Source organism: Carassius auratus, chromosome 6, assembly GCF_003368295.1.
Source record: "Carassius auratus strain Wakin chromosome 6, ASM336829v1, whole genome shotgun sequence".
NCBI lineage: Eukaryota > Metazoa > Chordata > Actinopteri > Cypriniformes > Cyprinidae > Carassius > Carassius auratus.
The window spans coordinates 19,653,125-19,667,550 of NC_039248.1; the positions used below are offsets into that span (position 1 = coordinate 19,653,125).

Sequence of the window (14,426 nt, forward strand, 5' to 3'; positions counted from 1 at the left end):
TTCAGACAAGGACTTTATCAGGGCAAAGAAATGTAAAGTCTCAGATTGCCCAAATCAATCTCCAGATTTAAATCTGATTGAACATTAATTTCACCATCTGTAGAGGAGACTAAAGACAAACTCCCAAAAACAAGCAACAGTTGGAATTGGCTGCATTAAAGGCTGTGGAGAAGCATTTCAAAGCATAATATCAAGAGTCTGGTGATGTCTATGGGTTGCAGACTCACTGCTCTGATTGCATGCAAGGGATCTGCAACTAAATATTAGCTTTTAATCTTTTACATCTCCCTTAAATTAAACTGTTCCAATACTTCTGCTCACATCAAATAGTGGGATGAACTCAAAGTGCTGTCCTTTTTTATTTGGTAAAGCATGCATGTCAAAAAAAAAAAAAAAAAAAGTGACATTCTAGTAGTTTTGTCACATATTCATCTTTTAATCATATTTGCAAATGTCGAGAGTCCACAGCAGAGAAAGCAATTTTGTCTTTACTGTTCCAATACTTATGGAGGACACTGTAGAGGTTAATCGACTATTATCGCTTTACTCAATTGAAAAAAAAAAAGTAATTTCCTATTCATTTTTTAAATTAGGTTTTGCATTTTTTTTTTTTGCTATTTTGTATTATAATTATACATTAATATATATTAATATATTTAGTTTTGAAATAATCACAATTTATTAAATGTAATAATTGTTGCCCAGCCTGTTAGCCTGATTGTTACATTTCATAACTATTATGTGAACGTGTCACATAGTAACTCTAATGTACAAGGTTTTATTATTGAGGAATTATTACTAGTAAAATTAAATAGACAGCATGGTTTATTTATGTATTAAAAAACGTTCAAATCACTCAATTCTATGGGCTAACTGATTTGGGACAAAATTGTGATTGATACATTTATATTTCTCATAAATGAAATTAAAATGTTTTGGTGCAATACATTTTTTTTTAAGCATGGACCTTTTTCAAATTTCCGGGTTTCTCAGTGTCTATTGTCTATTAGAGTTGTTCCGATTCCGATACTAGTATCGGAAATATCTCCGATACCACAACAAATTCTGGCATCGGCATCGGCGAGTACATGAACCCATATACCGATCCGATACCATTTTCTTAAAAAAGACCTAGTTATGACCGCAAGCTTTGCCTAACCGCTGCACGGTTCTTCTTCGCTGCTCAAAATGCATTGAAAACACAGGAAGTTGTGCTGTGTTGCCACAAGCAACCCCTGTTTAGAGCAGCGAAGAAGAAATGAAAACGCGTTAGCAGCCCTTATCTATATATGACTGGATCACTCATCACATTCTAAACTGCCAAAAGACAGTGAAGCCGCTACTATATTATAGATCAGTGGTTAGCAGTATGTCTCTGTAGTACCGGTAGTTACAGACTCTCGAGTATATTCAGTACCGGCAACTGCGTTCAGTCGCTTCCGTGTAAGTCAAAACGCAGGGCTCCAGACAGTAGCCGAATATATACTAGTGTCTGTGAATATTAAACTGCAAAATACTATTTAAATATTACTCCCGCAAAATCTACATCTCTGTGGGTGACTGGCACAGATGCGCGAGAGCTCGCTGTTTTGTAGTCTCTGCTGTGTGTCATGAGGACACGAACGCATAAACCGTCACTTCATGAGAATTTACCGTTTCATTTGAGAATACTGTCATATCATAAACACAGACACTCAAAGATCTTCATGGCAGCCCATTAAAATAAATGTTTGGTTTACATGAGTAAATTGACAATATATAAAGCTACTGTTGTAGCCTACAGTAATAATAATACGTCTCTATAATAATAATAATTATGCCTAGATGGTTGCTTGTTTTTTACTTGTTTTGTTGTAAAGAGATTATCTGATTAATAGATCTTTTTTTATATTCCTAGACTTATTTGTTGCAGTTTTTTTATACAGTTATATTGTAAAACTTAAATACCTTTTTTAGTTTGCGGTGTTAGATTTTTGGCTGCATTTGAAGTTCTTTTTTGCATAAGAAAATAAATAATACTGTCAAATTCATGTTAGATAATAAAAATACTGTAATAAATACAGTAGTTCACCATGTATTTGTTCATGTTTTATTGAGGGATCTGTCTGAAGCACACCATAAAAAAATTCTAGCAATTTACACAGGGCTAGTAGTATATACAGCTGTATATACAGATATACACCCAGGTATCGGATCAGTACTCGGTATCGGCCGATACCCTGAGCCCAGGTATCGGAATCGGTATCGGGAAGAGAAAAAGGGTATCGGAACATCTCTATTGTCTATTGCAGGCACGCAGTCAGCGGTATGACAGGATGTGCAAAAGCCACACACAAAACGCTTTCTCACTTGAATTAAAGAGGTTTTAGTCTGAATAAAATGCTAGTAGCAGGATTATAAAATGAATAGATGCGATTATGATCATTTGATAAAATGAAGAGAGCGCGCCATACTTTTGAGGTCATTTTACTTTGTTGACAGTTTCCAATCCCGCACGGAGAACGCTGAACGCGCCTCTTGAAATGGTTTTGTGGTGCTCGTTGTTGTATTTTAAAGCACAATTGCAATGTTTTCAACTGACATTATTGTATTTAAAATAAAATTATCCGAAATGTGGAGCGCGTACTGCGCTGCACATTAAGTGAACTACATCGGCGCTGCTGCACCAAAACACACTGTTGCTCACATTAATTTGATCCTGCTGGATTCTGTCCTAGAAAATGTCAGATTTTTAAAAATCCGGCATACAGCGCATTAGATCGTGCATGCGTGCAGACGAGGATGAGCGAGCGCGGCTTTGGCTAGATTTATTTGGAGGTTATTGCTCATGTATCATTCGGCACAAATCGAAATGTTTCCATATTCGCAATGTATTTGAATGTTAAACTATTATTTATAATGTAAACTAGGCTTGTACTTCGCATATAGACGGAAAAGATGATCCTCTTCATATGAGCAAAAACGTCCTTGGAACAGCAGAGAGGACCGGTATACTACGGTCTATTTAAACTGACCAGTGTAACCTTTTAAATGTTTAGTTGACTATTTTATTTTGATAATGAACAGACTGCGATGTAAGTTTGAATCGCTAGAATATACGTGTGCAGCAGGCTCCGGCGCGATCGAAACAGCTGAGACAGAAGAAAAATATATATATTTTCCGCAAAAGTGATTACTTTCATTTGTGCACACTCACAATAAAAACAGAAGATTTGTGCTCTTGTAAAATAAAGCAAACAAACAGAATGCGTTGTCATCCTTTTTGTTTGTTTTTTTGTGAACTTATGGAGCGCCCACACTTCTGTTTTAAATCCGTTAATCTTAATTATTTAAGTCGGATATATTTCGCATAGCCTATTTAAAAAAAAAAAAAAAAAAAAAAAAAAAACATGAAAACAAATTGTTATTTTTATGTTGGGCCTATTACTTAGTAGGCTATAAATTTTCCTTAAAGCATCCCATTTTGTCCCAGGGCTTAGAACCTGTGCCCTAGTCAGGTCCATGCAGAAACTTGTGAACGATGCTCGGCGTCACCGTTTAGTGACAGCAGTGAATGCTCCAGGAATGTGTCGGTCACAGCGCCTATTAATCGCTGTTTTGAATCCAGCAATTATTTATTTAGAAATTATAAGATCTGATTATGACAAGTGTGGTATAAAAGCTTTGTTTATTAGAGGAATAATAGGTTAACTGGAAAATGTAAGATCGCGACCATGCTTTTGGACCCCATACTCTTCATTTACGCGGCTTTGTTCTGGTTTGCTGGTTGGTCACGAATTTCCACAAATTCAGTATATTTAGGCATTGTTTCTTTTCCTAAATCTTCATAGTCTAACCCTCTAATTTCCCAGGTTTATTTTATTATCTTTCGCTTTTAATAACTGTTTTCGCATCTCTTACTGTGGTAAACATGGGAAGGGAAATTAAAGATTTCATGAATTAAGAATTCGTTCGATTTATTAATATGTTCCCTTATTTCACTTAAATCATGGGTTATTTAGGGAACAAAATTAATGAAACATGGACAATTGCCACATTTATAATTCGTAGGAATGAATTAACAAGTTGTAGGAATGAATAGACTACCTGTCCTGTCACTGTGTCCCGCAGCCCTGCAAAGCGCACGATATAAAACAGTTATCTGATGAAATGATTAGTAACTACATTTCTATTGCTTTTAATGTTGAAGAACTTTTATGTTGTTTCTATTTTAATGTACTTTAAAGTTTAAATCACATTAAAAGCTTAATTTGTACATTGTGAATGAATGATGATGCTTTTATATATCGTCACCGTCACTCACAGCCGCTCGCACGTGTTGAGTGCACGCAGCCCAACATTGAATCGGTTAACCGACCATCGACAGCCTTAATCGATTGCATCTCTTATCGACAATTAATCGATCATCGATTAATCGTTGACATCCCTAATATATATACACACACACACTTATATATATACTAGTTTTATTAGATTTACACTGCTAATGACCATTAAACTAGTCATCACAATCCTGTGAAAACTGTCCATTGTTAGATTTGTTTTTTTAGCAAACATCAATTTTACACATTATGCCAACACTATTAAAGTGTTAAATGAATTCATTTGTTATATAACACACACACACACACACACAAAATAATAATTATCATTTGTTCCTGTAATGCTCAAAGTAATTGGATGCAAAATTGACCCTATCTCTGAAAATACTTTCTGCTCAGACTGTGAGGTGAATGTGATGAATGTTGATTGAATTTGTGATGTAATTTTACTAATATTTCATCAAATCAAACCAATTGTCTCAGTTTGTTCAGCTTTGATTTCACTAAAGCCACTTCAAAGGGGTTGAATTAAATAGCTACTCTTGAGGACAAATATTGAGAGGACATTGAGTACTGTATGTTGTACCTCTGTTGATGAACAGTAATATGGTTGCTGTATCTCCAGCTACAGTCAGGACTGTAGCTTGGTTTTGTTTTGGTGGACAGTGTATTCAAACAATATTCAAATCGTGATGTTATAACAACACATTGCATGACATATTGCAAATTATAATTAGAATATTCAAATAAAAATTTTTTGTCTAGATTTTATTAGCACTAGGATCAGATTAAAAAAGCCAAGTTTGCAATGCTCTGAAAAGCATTAATAAAAATATATAGTCCGATTTGATTTTTTGGTTATATTGAGCTCAAAAATAGCTTTTACTCTCTTCCCATGTTTGTCTCTTTTTTTCATCATAATTACTGTACCTGTGTTGGTATACTGCTGCTTCTCACTTGTGTGTGATCATCTGTCGACTGCTGCCGTTATCTTCATCTGTGGCCTGCCGTTGGTCCCAAGATTTTAGTTCAACACCCTCCAGTCCATTGTCCATTTACAATTATAATGATTCTGCCTTTCTAAAGTATCAGTAGTACAGAGTCCTTTCAAATGATCACATGCATATTCAAAACTGGGCATCTTGGTCAAAATGCGTGTCTTAGTGAGCTGTTAATGTCAACACAAAAGGTTCTGAAAAGAAAGTATCACTGTGTTTCAACATTAATAATAAGAAAATTATTACAAATATATTAAGAACTAATTCAGAATATTAGAATGATTGCCATCACAGAAATAAATTACATTTTAAATTGTATTCAAATAGGTTTTTTAAAATGATAATATTTATTTTAAATAATACTGTTTTACTGTATCTTTGATCAAATAAATGCAGCCTCGGTGAACATAAAAGACATTTTAAAACATTTTAAAATCTTATTGATCTGAAACTTTTGGCCTGTAGTGTAATTGATTGTTTATTTGAAAATACATCATTTATTTTTGCGTACAAATTCTGGAAAATACTTCTTTATTAAGTAAAATACATATAAAGGTATTAAATACAAATAAATTAAAGCATCACAATCATTCTGATTCAGTTACTTAAATTGATTCCTGTTTACTTTATTATTGTTATTTTTAATAAAGGAGTGTGTTCACCAGTGGTGGACAGTAACGGAGTAGCTTTACTTCGTTACTGTACTTAAGTACATTTTTCAAGTATCTGTACTTTACTGGAGTAGTTTTATTTTGAGTGACTTTTACTTTTACTTCACTACATTCCAAAGCATAAAATCGTACTTTTAACTTCACTACATTTCATAAAACATGTCGTTACTCCCTATAATATATCACGTGCTCCGACACGCAGAAGCGGTGTCTGATTCATCATGAACGAACTGAGTCTTTTCAAAATAAACTTTTAAATCGGATCGTGAATCACACCAAATGATTCGTTTAGGAATTAGAATGATCCGATTGCAGCTGTTCTGGAGTCGACCACTCACTGATTCAAATGAACCGTTTAGTGCGAGTCTCCAGAAGTAAGAACCGGGAGATCTTGTGAGCACGCGTGCATCTGATGTTGCTAAAAGTAAGTTATTAATGTCGAAATTTAGGATTAATTATTGTAACTGAAAATCATATTTAGGTCAAAATTGTCAGTTGTTTGGGAACTAAATCCGTTGTAAAATGTGATCTTTTTTAAGCCCACTGAAATGCTCGAGTGCAGACGCATCAATTTTAGGTAAAAAAAAAAAAAAAAAAAAACTTTAAATAACACAGATTAAATACAATAACTCATGCACGTTCAAATTCCCCGCTGCCCTAATGTTAAACAGTTTTATTAAAATGTCCTATGTGACGTCTGTTTTTATATTGTTTATCAACAGTAACGTTATACATATGTATATTGTTTGGATTAACTAGAAGAGTAGACAGACATAAATGTTTATTCATAACCGTACTGAAAATAAGTAAATATTGTTAGCTGATGCTAACTGTCTAGCTAAGATTTGTAATTTTTTATAATGTCTAAATATTTTTATTCAACCACCTATATATATATATATATGTAGATTACACCTGGGTAGAAAAGAAAGGATGTGATGTTCAGAACATGGTAACTACAGTAATTATCAAAGTGGGAAGAGATGCACCCCGTTTGGCCAGGGGTGTTTTTAAACCACAGACAAGGTTTGAGAAAGAAAAAATCATTATGAAAATATAATTATATTTTCCTTAATGTTCTTCCTAACTTCAGGCCTTATTATCATGTCATATATAAAGTTACAGTACAGACCAAAAGTTTGGACACACCTTCTCATTCAAAGAGTTTTCTTTATTTTCATGACTATGAAAATTGTAGATTCACACTGAAGGCATCAAAACTATGAATTAACACATGTGGAATTATATACATAACAAAAAAGTGTGAAACAACTGAAAATATGTCATTATTGTAGGTTCTTCCAAGTAGCCACCTTTTGCTTTGATTACTGCTTTGCACACTCTTGTCATTCTCTTGATGAGCTTCAAGAGGTAGTCACCTGAAATGGTCTTCAACAGTCTAGAAGGAGTTCCCCGAGAGATGCTAGCACTTGTTGGCCCTTTTGCCTTCTGTCTGCGGTCCAGCTCACCCCTAAACCATCTCGATTGGGTTCAGGTCCGGTGACTGTGGAGGCCAGGTCATCATCACTCTCCTTCTTGGTCAAACAGCCCTTGATGCCTTCAGTGTGACTCTACAATTTACATAGTCATGAAAATAAAGAAAACTCTTTGTATGAGTTTTCCAAACTTTTGGTCTGTACTGTAACTATGATGTTCTGTAAAACAACAAACTTTAAAATATTTTGTTCTTACTGGTGAAGATCAGATGGTCAGCTCTGTTTTCTCTCAGGTACATCACAGTGTAAGCTTCACAGTGAACATTACTCTCATCAGCGTAGTCCATATCAACAACAAAAATATATCTTGACTCCATATAGTGGTTATTTTGGAAAAATCCCCGGGTATTTTGAGCAGTAGGATTATAAAAAGAATATGTGCTAATATAAAATTAAATTAAGTAGCCTATATAAAATTGCAAACATCTATCTTTCAGTACTTTTTTACTTAAGTACATAAAAAATCGAGTACTTTTGTACTTTCACTTGAGTAAGATTGAAAAAGGAGTACTTTTACTCTTACTGGAGTAATATTTTGTTATATGTATCTGTACTTTTACTCAAGTACTTGACTTGTGTACTTCGTCCACCACTGGTGTTCACAAGCATAATAGTTTTTGTTGTAGTACTGAAAATCAAGTTGCTATTATGACAACCTTATATTGACTAACTTGTTGCTGAAAAATCGATATGAAATGTGATTTATGGTTCATTCGTGTATGATGTTATAAATGTAACCTTTGGAAAATGCTATGTTATTTCACAACTTAAGCAGTAAACCATTGCTCGTCAAAGCAGGGACCTACAGTTCATCTATAAATCTCTGTGTTACTTCTGTTTATCCTGCAGTGTCTGGATGCCAGAACTTGCAGTCATGGAGCTGGGCAGGCAACTGTGTGGGAAGATGAAAAGACAGAGGAAGGCAGAGATGACCGTTCTGACTGTAATGAAAGGACTGGAAATCCACTTCTACCTGCCTGACACACACCAGCTCAAGTACTTCAAAGACTGCCATACTGCGGAAGACCTGTGCGTGGAGGCTGCCAGGAGATGCCGTAAGTTTTTGGACAGCCACCTATTTCGAGTTCTGAAGTATTACACTCTCTAATGCATCTCTGACTACATATAGTGTGGTCATTATCATGGTATGTTTTCTTTTCAGTGATGCATCATTTCATCATAACTATTTGGATGGGAATAGTTGTCAAAGCAAAGTATGAGTTACATTTAATAACACAGAGCATCTGTGATTTCATGTGCACTTTTATCAGTGGACTAGGTTTTGGTGTTTTTCCATCAAATGGGCTGTTGAAAGAACATAGCACTGAAAGAATAGGGTCAATATCAATATGTGCATAAAACTGACTTTTTTCCCCCATGCATTCGGTTTCATATTTTGATTGTGCGATTGAGGAAGGGGGCTTTTGGACCGTCAGCATTTCATAGAATACAAAAGAGGAACTTAAAGGGTTTTTACTGTTGGTATCATCATGTGACATGGGTGGATTATGACAGGACATTGACTTTAGTATGAGAAGCGCTGTGACTGACTGCCCAGTCTGACCCTTTCCATCTCCCAATGGAACACTACATCTGTCTCTTTGGCTCTTGATCAGTATTCAGCCACAAAATGGCTTCTGGGTTTTAGTATCACATCCATCATTTCCTCAAAGTCACGGACAAGGACAGAAGCTGGCTTGGACAATGAGAGAGGAAAGGGAAGTTTATATTAGACAAGAAGGCCGCTGCTGGAGAGGAACTACGATGGTGTTTGTTTCACACAGTTGTTTTCACACTCTGTAGTTAGCTACTGGTTTTACTTCAAAGGTTATGTATTCAGTACTCCTTATATATATATATATATATATATATATATATATATATATATATATATATATATATGTATGTAAAATCCATCTGATTGAATATTTCTAAGATGCGCTAACTATGCCAAGATTGTGGGTTCAAATGTATATCTCAAATTCACTGTAAGTTAATAGCTAATAATACAGAGATAAAAATGAATGAAAACCTTTATTTGTTAGCCTTACTATTTTTGTTCTTTAATTTTTGTTTCTCATTTTGTTGTTGTTTTATTCATACTCCTTGCTTTGTATATCATGTTAAATTCCTAAAATAAAAAATTAATAAAAACTGTATTTACTAGACATAAAAAGGTACTAAAAGTGAAACGAAAACATAAAAATAACTAATTCAAAGAAAAATTGCTCAAGCATTGTGATCTGTAACTTTAGTACACCAGGTCATCAAACTAAAACCAAATGTACTGTATCGTTTTCCTTTTTGAATAAGAGATGTGCAAACCTTTGACGCACTTTTGTTTCATGTTCCAGTTAAAGCTTGTCAAACACTTTTCCTTGGTAAACTTTTCTCAGAAACCGTCATAAGTTAGGAGTATTTCCTCTTAGGCATCATCTAATGAGGTTATTTGCCATTGAGAACTATAAGAATGACAGGTATAAAAATAACCTGGCTCTAGAATAAGAATCAGGCTCTAATTGTGAATATGTTTTTCCCCAGACATCTCACCTTTGTGTCACAACTTGTTTGCATTGTATGAAGAGAGCCAGGATCTTTGGTATGCTCCCAATCATGTGTTTAAGATCACGGAGGAGACCAGCATCAAACTTCATTACCGTATGAGGTGAGTGTGCACAATTGAGGGCTGCTGAAAAAAAATCCCCAAAATGTAAGATTTTGGAGTTTACAAATAAAAAAAATGAATCAAGTTTGAACATATATATTTTTTTAAATATGCAAAAAAACAAGAAAACGTGGAACATGAATTTTGAAATCATAGTATGCTTTAAAAATTTTACAACTAAATACTAATGGTGTGTGTTAGAAATTTGCAACCAATTGTAGTTATTATGTAGCATCTTTGTTGCATTACAGTTTTAAAGCACATCTGACATTAAATTGAAAATTAAAAACTGCTGTTTAAAAATCCCATTAGAAATTCCAGGGGTCAATGCTTTACATTATTCTTAATTCTCTAGTAAGTTTTTTTTGTCTACATTCTGAACTATTAGGATTTTTGGAATTATGTGACATTTTCACTACAAAATTCTCATTAGTTTTATAAGAAAACGTATTAATATATAGTTATGTTTAACAATAATAATAATAGTAATGATAGGATATAATCGAATTCAATTTTAAAATGTTTTCTTTTGTCTTTTTAAAAACCTGGACATTTATTGATTGGTTTAGTGAAATGTATTGTTTGATATCAGTGTTCTGTTAAAGGTGCAGTAAGTAATTTCTGGCAAACGCTGTTGATATTTCAAATCACCAACATAAACATGTCCCTAACCAAAAGGATCACACATCTTGATAACTCTGCCCCTACATTCACATACACTCTATGCAACACATGGAACAGATAATCACTAAAAGGGGAACCAAAAGAAAAAACTGTATATTAGGAGAATGTTCTCTCACTTTTCATACACCTTTTGGAGCCAATGTTTTTAAACGGACAGTGATGAAGGTTTAGACGTTCCAGACTTTATAAGGTGTGGAAATCAATGTCTCTTTATCATAGCTGAATGAAGGAAAATAAAAATGCAACTGAAACAAGCAAGCAAAGATGACACGCAATATATTCAAGCAAAGGACAGTATATCTTAGTTCTGTGAAACACAGAACCTACATTACTCATGCATAGAGAAGAAATAAAGCAACCATTTTGTTTTAACTTTTTTTTGTAACCTTTTGTTTTAAACTTACATTCCCCTGAGCCTTTTCTCTCTTGTATTTTCTCTACCATCTCTCACTTTCTATAGTCATTCTCCTGATGAGTCCATCATGAGTGTAAATGCCCCTTACTGCTAATTGGCTACAAGTGTGTTTTGGTACTAGGTCCAATACACTTTTCAGCAGTGTTTTTTAAAATCACTTACTGCAATTACTTTAATATCAGCCAATACTTTCTAGGGCTGTCAACGAATATTCTAAATTCGAATATGTATTCGAATAGTTAAAAAAAAAAAAACGAATTTCGAAGGTGAAAATTAATATTCAAATTAAAAAAAATGTGAAAAAAACGCCCGCGGTAGTAGAGGCGTGGCTGTCTGCTTTGCGAGTGGGCACGCCTAAGGGTTCAGGGACAGGTCACAGAAGTCGCACTGTCTGGCACAGCATCACTGCTGAAAGTTGACGCGTCTTCATGGAAGATGCCAGCAAGTGCAGAGCCCAACTCAACTGCAGCAGAGAAAGTGAGGTAAAATTGTTGACCCGCGAGACAAAGTTGTGTGCAAGCTATTTAAGATACAGTTAGCATACCATTCGACCACTAGCAACATGAGGTCACATCTCAGAAATGTGCACCAAAATGAGCGTGGCATAATGTGTGGAACTCCAGCTAAACAGTCACGGCTTGACACTTAACGTTGCTTTGCATCCCCCGCCACAAGCTCTTTGTCTGCAACACGACAAGAGGCCAAAACAGATAAATTAATTTCGTTCATTTGTAAGGACATGAGACTGATCAATATCGTGGATGGGGCAGGCTTCGGGGAGTTCTGTCAAGCAATGGATCCGAGGTTTGATTATTTATCGTTTCATGTCAAGGAAAAGTGCCATGTTTACCACAGCACAGCTCGCTCGGAGCATTCAATGTCAGTTCTATATGCTGTAAAACTTCAATTAATATTAATAATATTGGTTTCAATCACTGAATAAAGCCTGCTATATTTGGGACAACAGCACAACCTTAAATTGCTTGCACAAAAATTTGTTTGTTCATTTAAACCATTATGCGCAGAGAAAGTGAGGGTGAGAGAGCGTGAGGTCTGCAGTCTTGGCCATTAGTTGATTTCCTTGTTTTTGTGTAGGTAATACGTTGTCATATATGTTTAAACTTAAATAGACTACCTATACAAGTAGTTATGTCTCTTTGTTTATTTTGTCCTGTTATTGACGTAATGCGTGTCATTTGACAACATGCGCAACCAGATGTTCGAAAAGTTCGAATATTCGTATTTTTTTAGAGGGAATATTCAAACGTCATTTTTGAGCAATTTTGACAGCCCTAATACTTTCTAGTTTGATTGAAATGCTAGAAATACATATGGACAGTACAGAGCCCTGTTGCACACCTCTTACAAATCCGTTAAAATCCCCTTTTAGGACAAAAACAATAATAAAATACATATATAAACAAAAAAACGAATCCTTTGACATGGTTTCAAGCTGCTCATATTCTGAAAGACATTTCACTGTTCAATAAGATGTAAATTGTGCAAAGTTAAACTAAATTTTTAGGTTCCCCTCAATTTCCCCTTTTCACCAGTGAAACTAAGATAAGAGTCAGTTACTGTATACAAAGTGTATGGTGGGTAAAGAATTGCTGTCTCCCTGTGTGAAGTTCACCTGTTTTGCACACAAACAGTTTATGGTCAACCTTTGCACACTCTCTCTTCCTCTGTGGCATGAAGCACACTTTTCACACTCATGCTGCTTCCTGTTTACAATGAGCTCTCGCGTGGCAATGGAGTGGTGTAATTGTTCTTTTCTCTATTGATTGTTGTCACACGATTTGGTAATGCGTGTAGCCAGTGCACCTTATTTACCATATGTTCGTATATTTACATAATGTAAGCCTTTGTTGTGATCCTTTATGTTCTGTATGTTTTTGTGTGCTATCAGCGACTGTCATCATGGTTTTCAGACCACATTCATAATCATGACACATTAGTTCGCGCGCGCACACACACACTTGTGCATATTTGTCTACTTATACTTAATTTATTTTTTGTCAGTCATACAGAGATATTTCTTAAACTACTACAGTGATACTACATTGTTCTATTATATATATATTATTATTATTATTATATTTAATTATTCTTTTTTTTTTGCATAATTTGACAAATATTCTGTTCACCGATATATTTACCTTTATCTATCTTTTTTTTCACACAACATTAAGTGTATTCTATGATATGTGTACACTAACTTTTGTTAACTTTTAATGTAACTTATTAATTTATGTAGCACATTTACACAGTAAAAAAAATATTTTTTTCAAATTTAAACTTAAAAGGCCTTTGAACAGTAGCAAAAATAAAAGCTTTCTGAAAATGTTAATTGTGACAGATGTGAAATGTGTTTAGCTTTGATGAAAGAAGAAAAAAAAAACCATCCATGTATCCTTTAACAACTGATTTTATTTGTTTACACAGGTTTTATTTCACAAACTGGCATGGCACAAGTGAGACAGAATCTCCAGTTTGGAGACACTCACTTTGCAAGCAGAAAGGGGTTGTAGTCTCTCAGAAGGGCCCTGAGGGGACACCTCTACTGGATGCTGCATCTCTTGACTACCTGTTTGCACAGGTGAGTACAGGAAACAGCTGAGGTATCACTTACATGGTTGCTCATGTCACCATGACAACTTCAAACAAAAGTAATATCACCTGTTTTTCGCCAGGAGCTTTGTGGTTTGATTATTCAAATATGCTCTCGTGTGGTATCTGTTGTTACCATGTTAGTTGTTTTCTTTGAAGTCCGATATCTATTTAAATGTCTTTTTTTTTTTGCTGCCATTTATTCAAACATCTCTGGGGATTTTATGAACACTGTTGTCTAATAATGTGCGTGCGTGCGTGCGTGTGTGTGTGCGTGTGAGAAAGAGATCATGTTAATTTTTTTGCATGGTAAATCCAGAAATCTGTTATGTTTTAGGGCCAGTATGACTTTCTGAAGGGACTTGCCCCAGTGCGCACTCCCCAGAGTGAGTTAGAGCATCATGAGATTGAGAACGAGTGTTTGGGAATGGCTGTTTTGGCCATCACCCATCATGCCAAGAGCAATAATCTGCCTTCATCTGGAGCTGGAGCTGGAGCTGAGACAAGGTGACCCATACAATATAATTATTCAAATAATACATCTGCAAAATGATCGACACTGACA

The 14,426-nt window shown here is 34.9% G+C and overlaps 1 protein-coding gene across 1 annotated transcript in view; it reads left to right on the forward strand.

The window, feature by feature from the left end:
- Nucleotides 1-14,426, forward strand: part of LOC113100073 (tyrosine-protein kinase JAK1) — a 40,080-nt gene that overhangs the window by 5,577 nt on the left and 20,077 nt on the right. Inside the window, exons 2-5 of the mRNA XM_026264943.1 lie at nucleotides 8,337-8,542; nucleotides 10,029-10,152; nucleotides 13,697-13,850; nucleotides 14,199-14,368. Coding sequence (XP_026120728.1) covers nucleotides 8,344-8,542; nucleotides 10,029-10,152; nucleotides 13,697-13,850; nucleotides 14,199-14,368 — 647 coding nt within the window. The 5' untranslated portion in view covers nucleotides 8,337-8,343. The remainder of the gene's footprint in view (nucleotides 1-8,336; nucleotides 8,543-10,028; nucleotides 10,153-13,696; nucleotides 13,851-14,198; nucleotides 14,369-14,426) is intronic.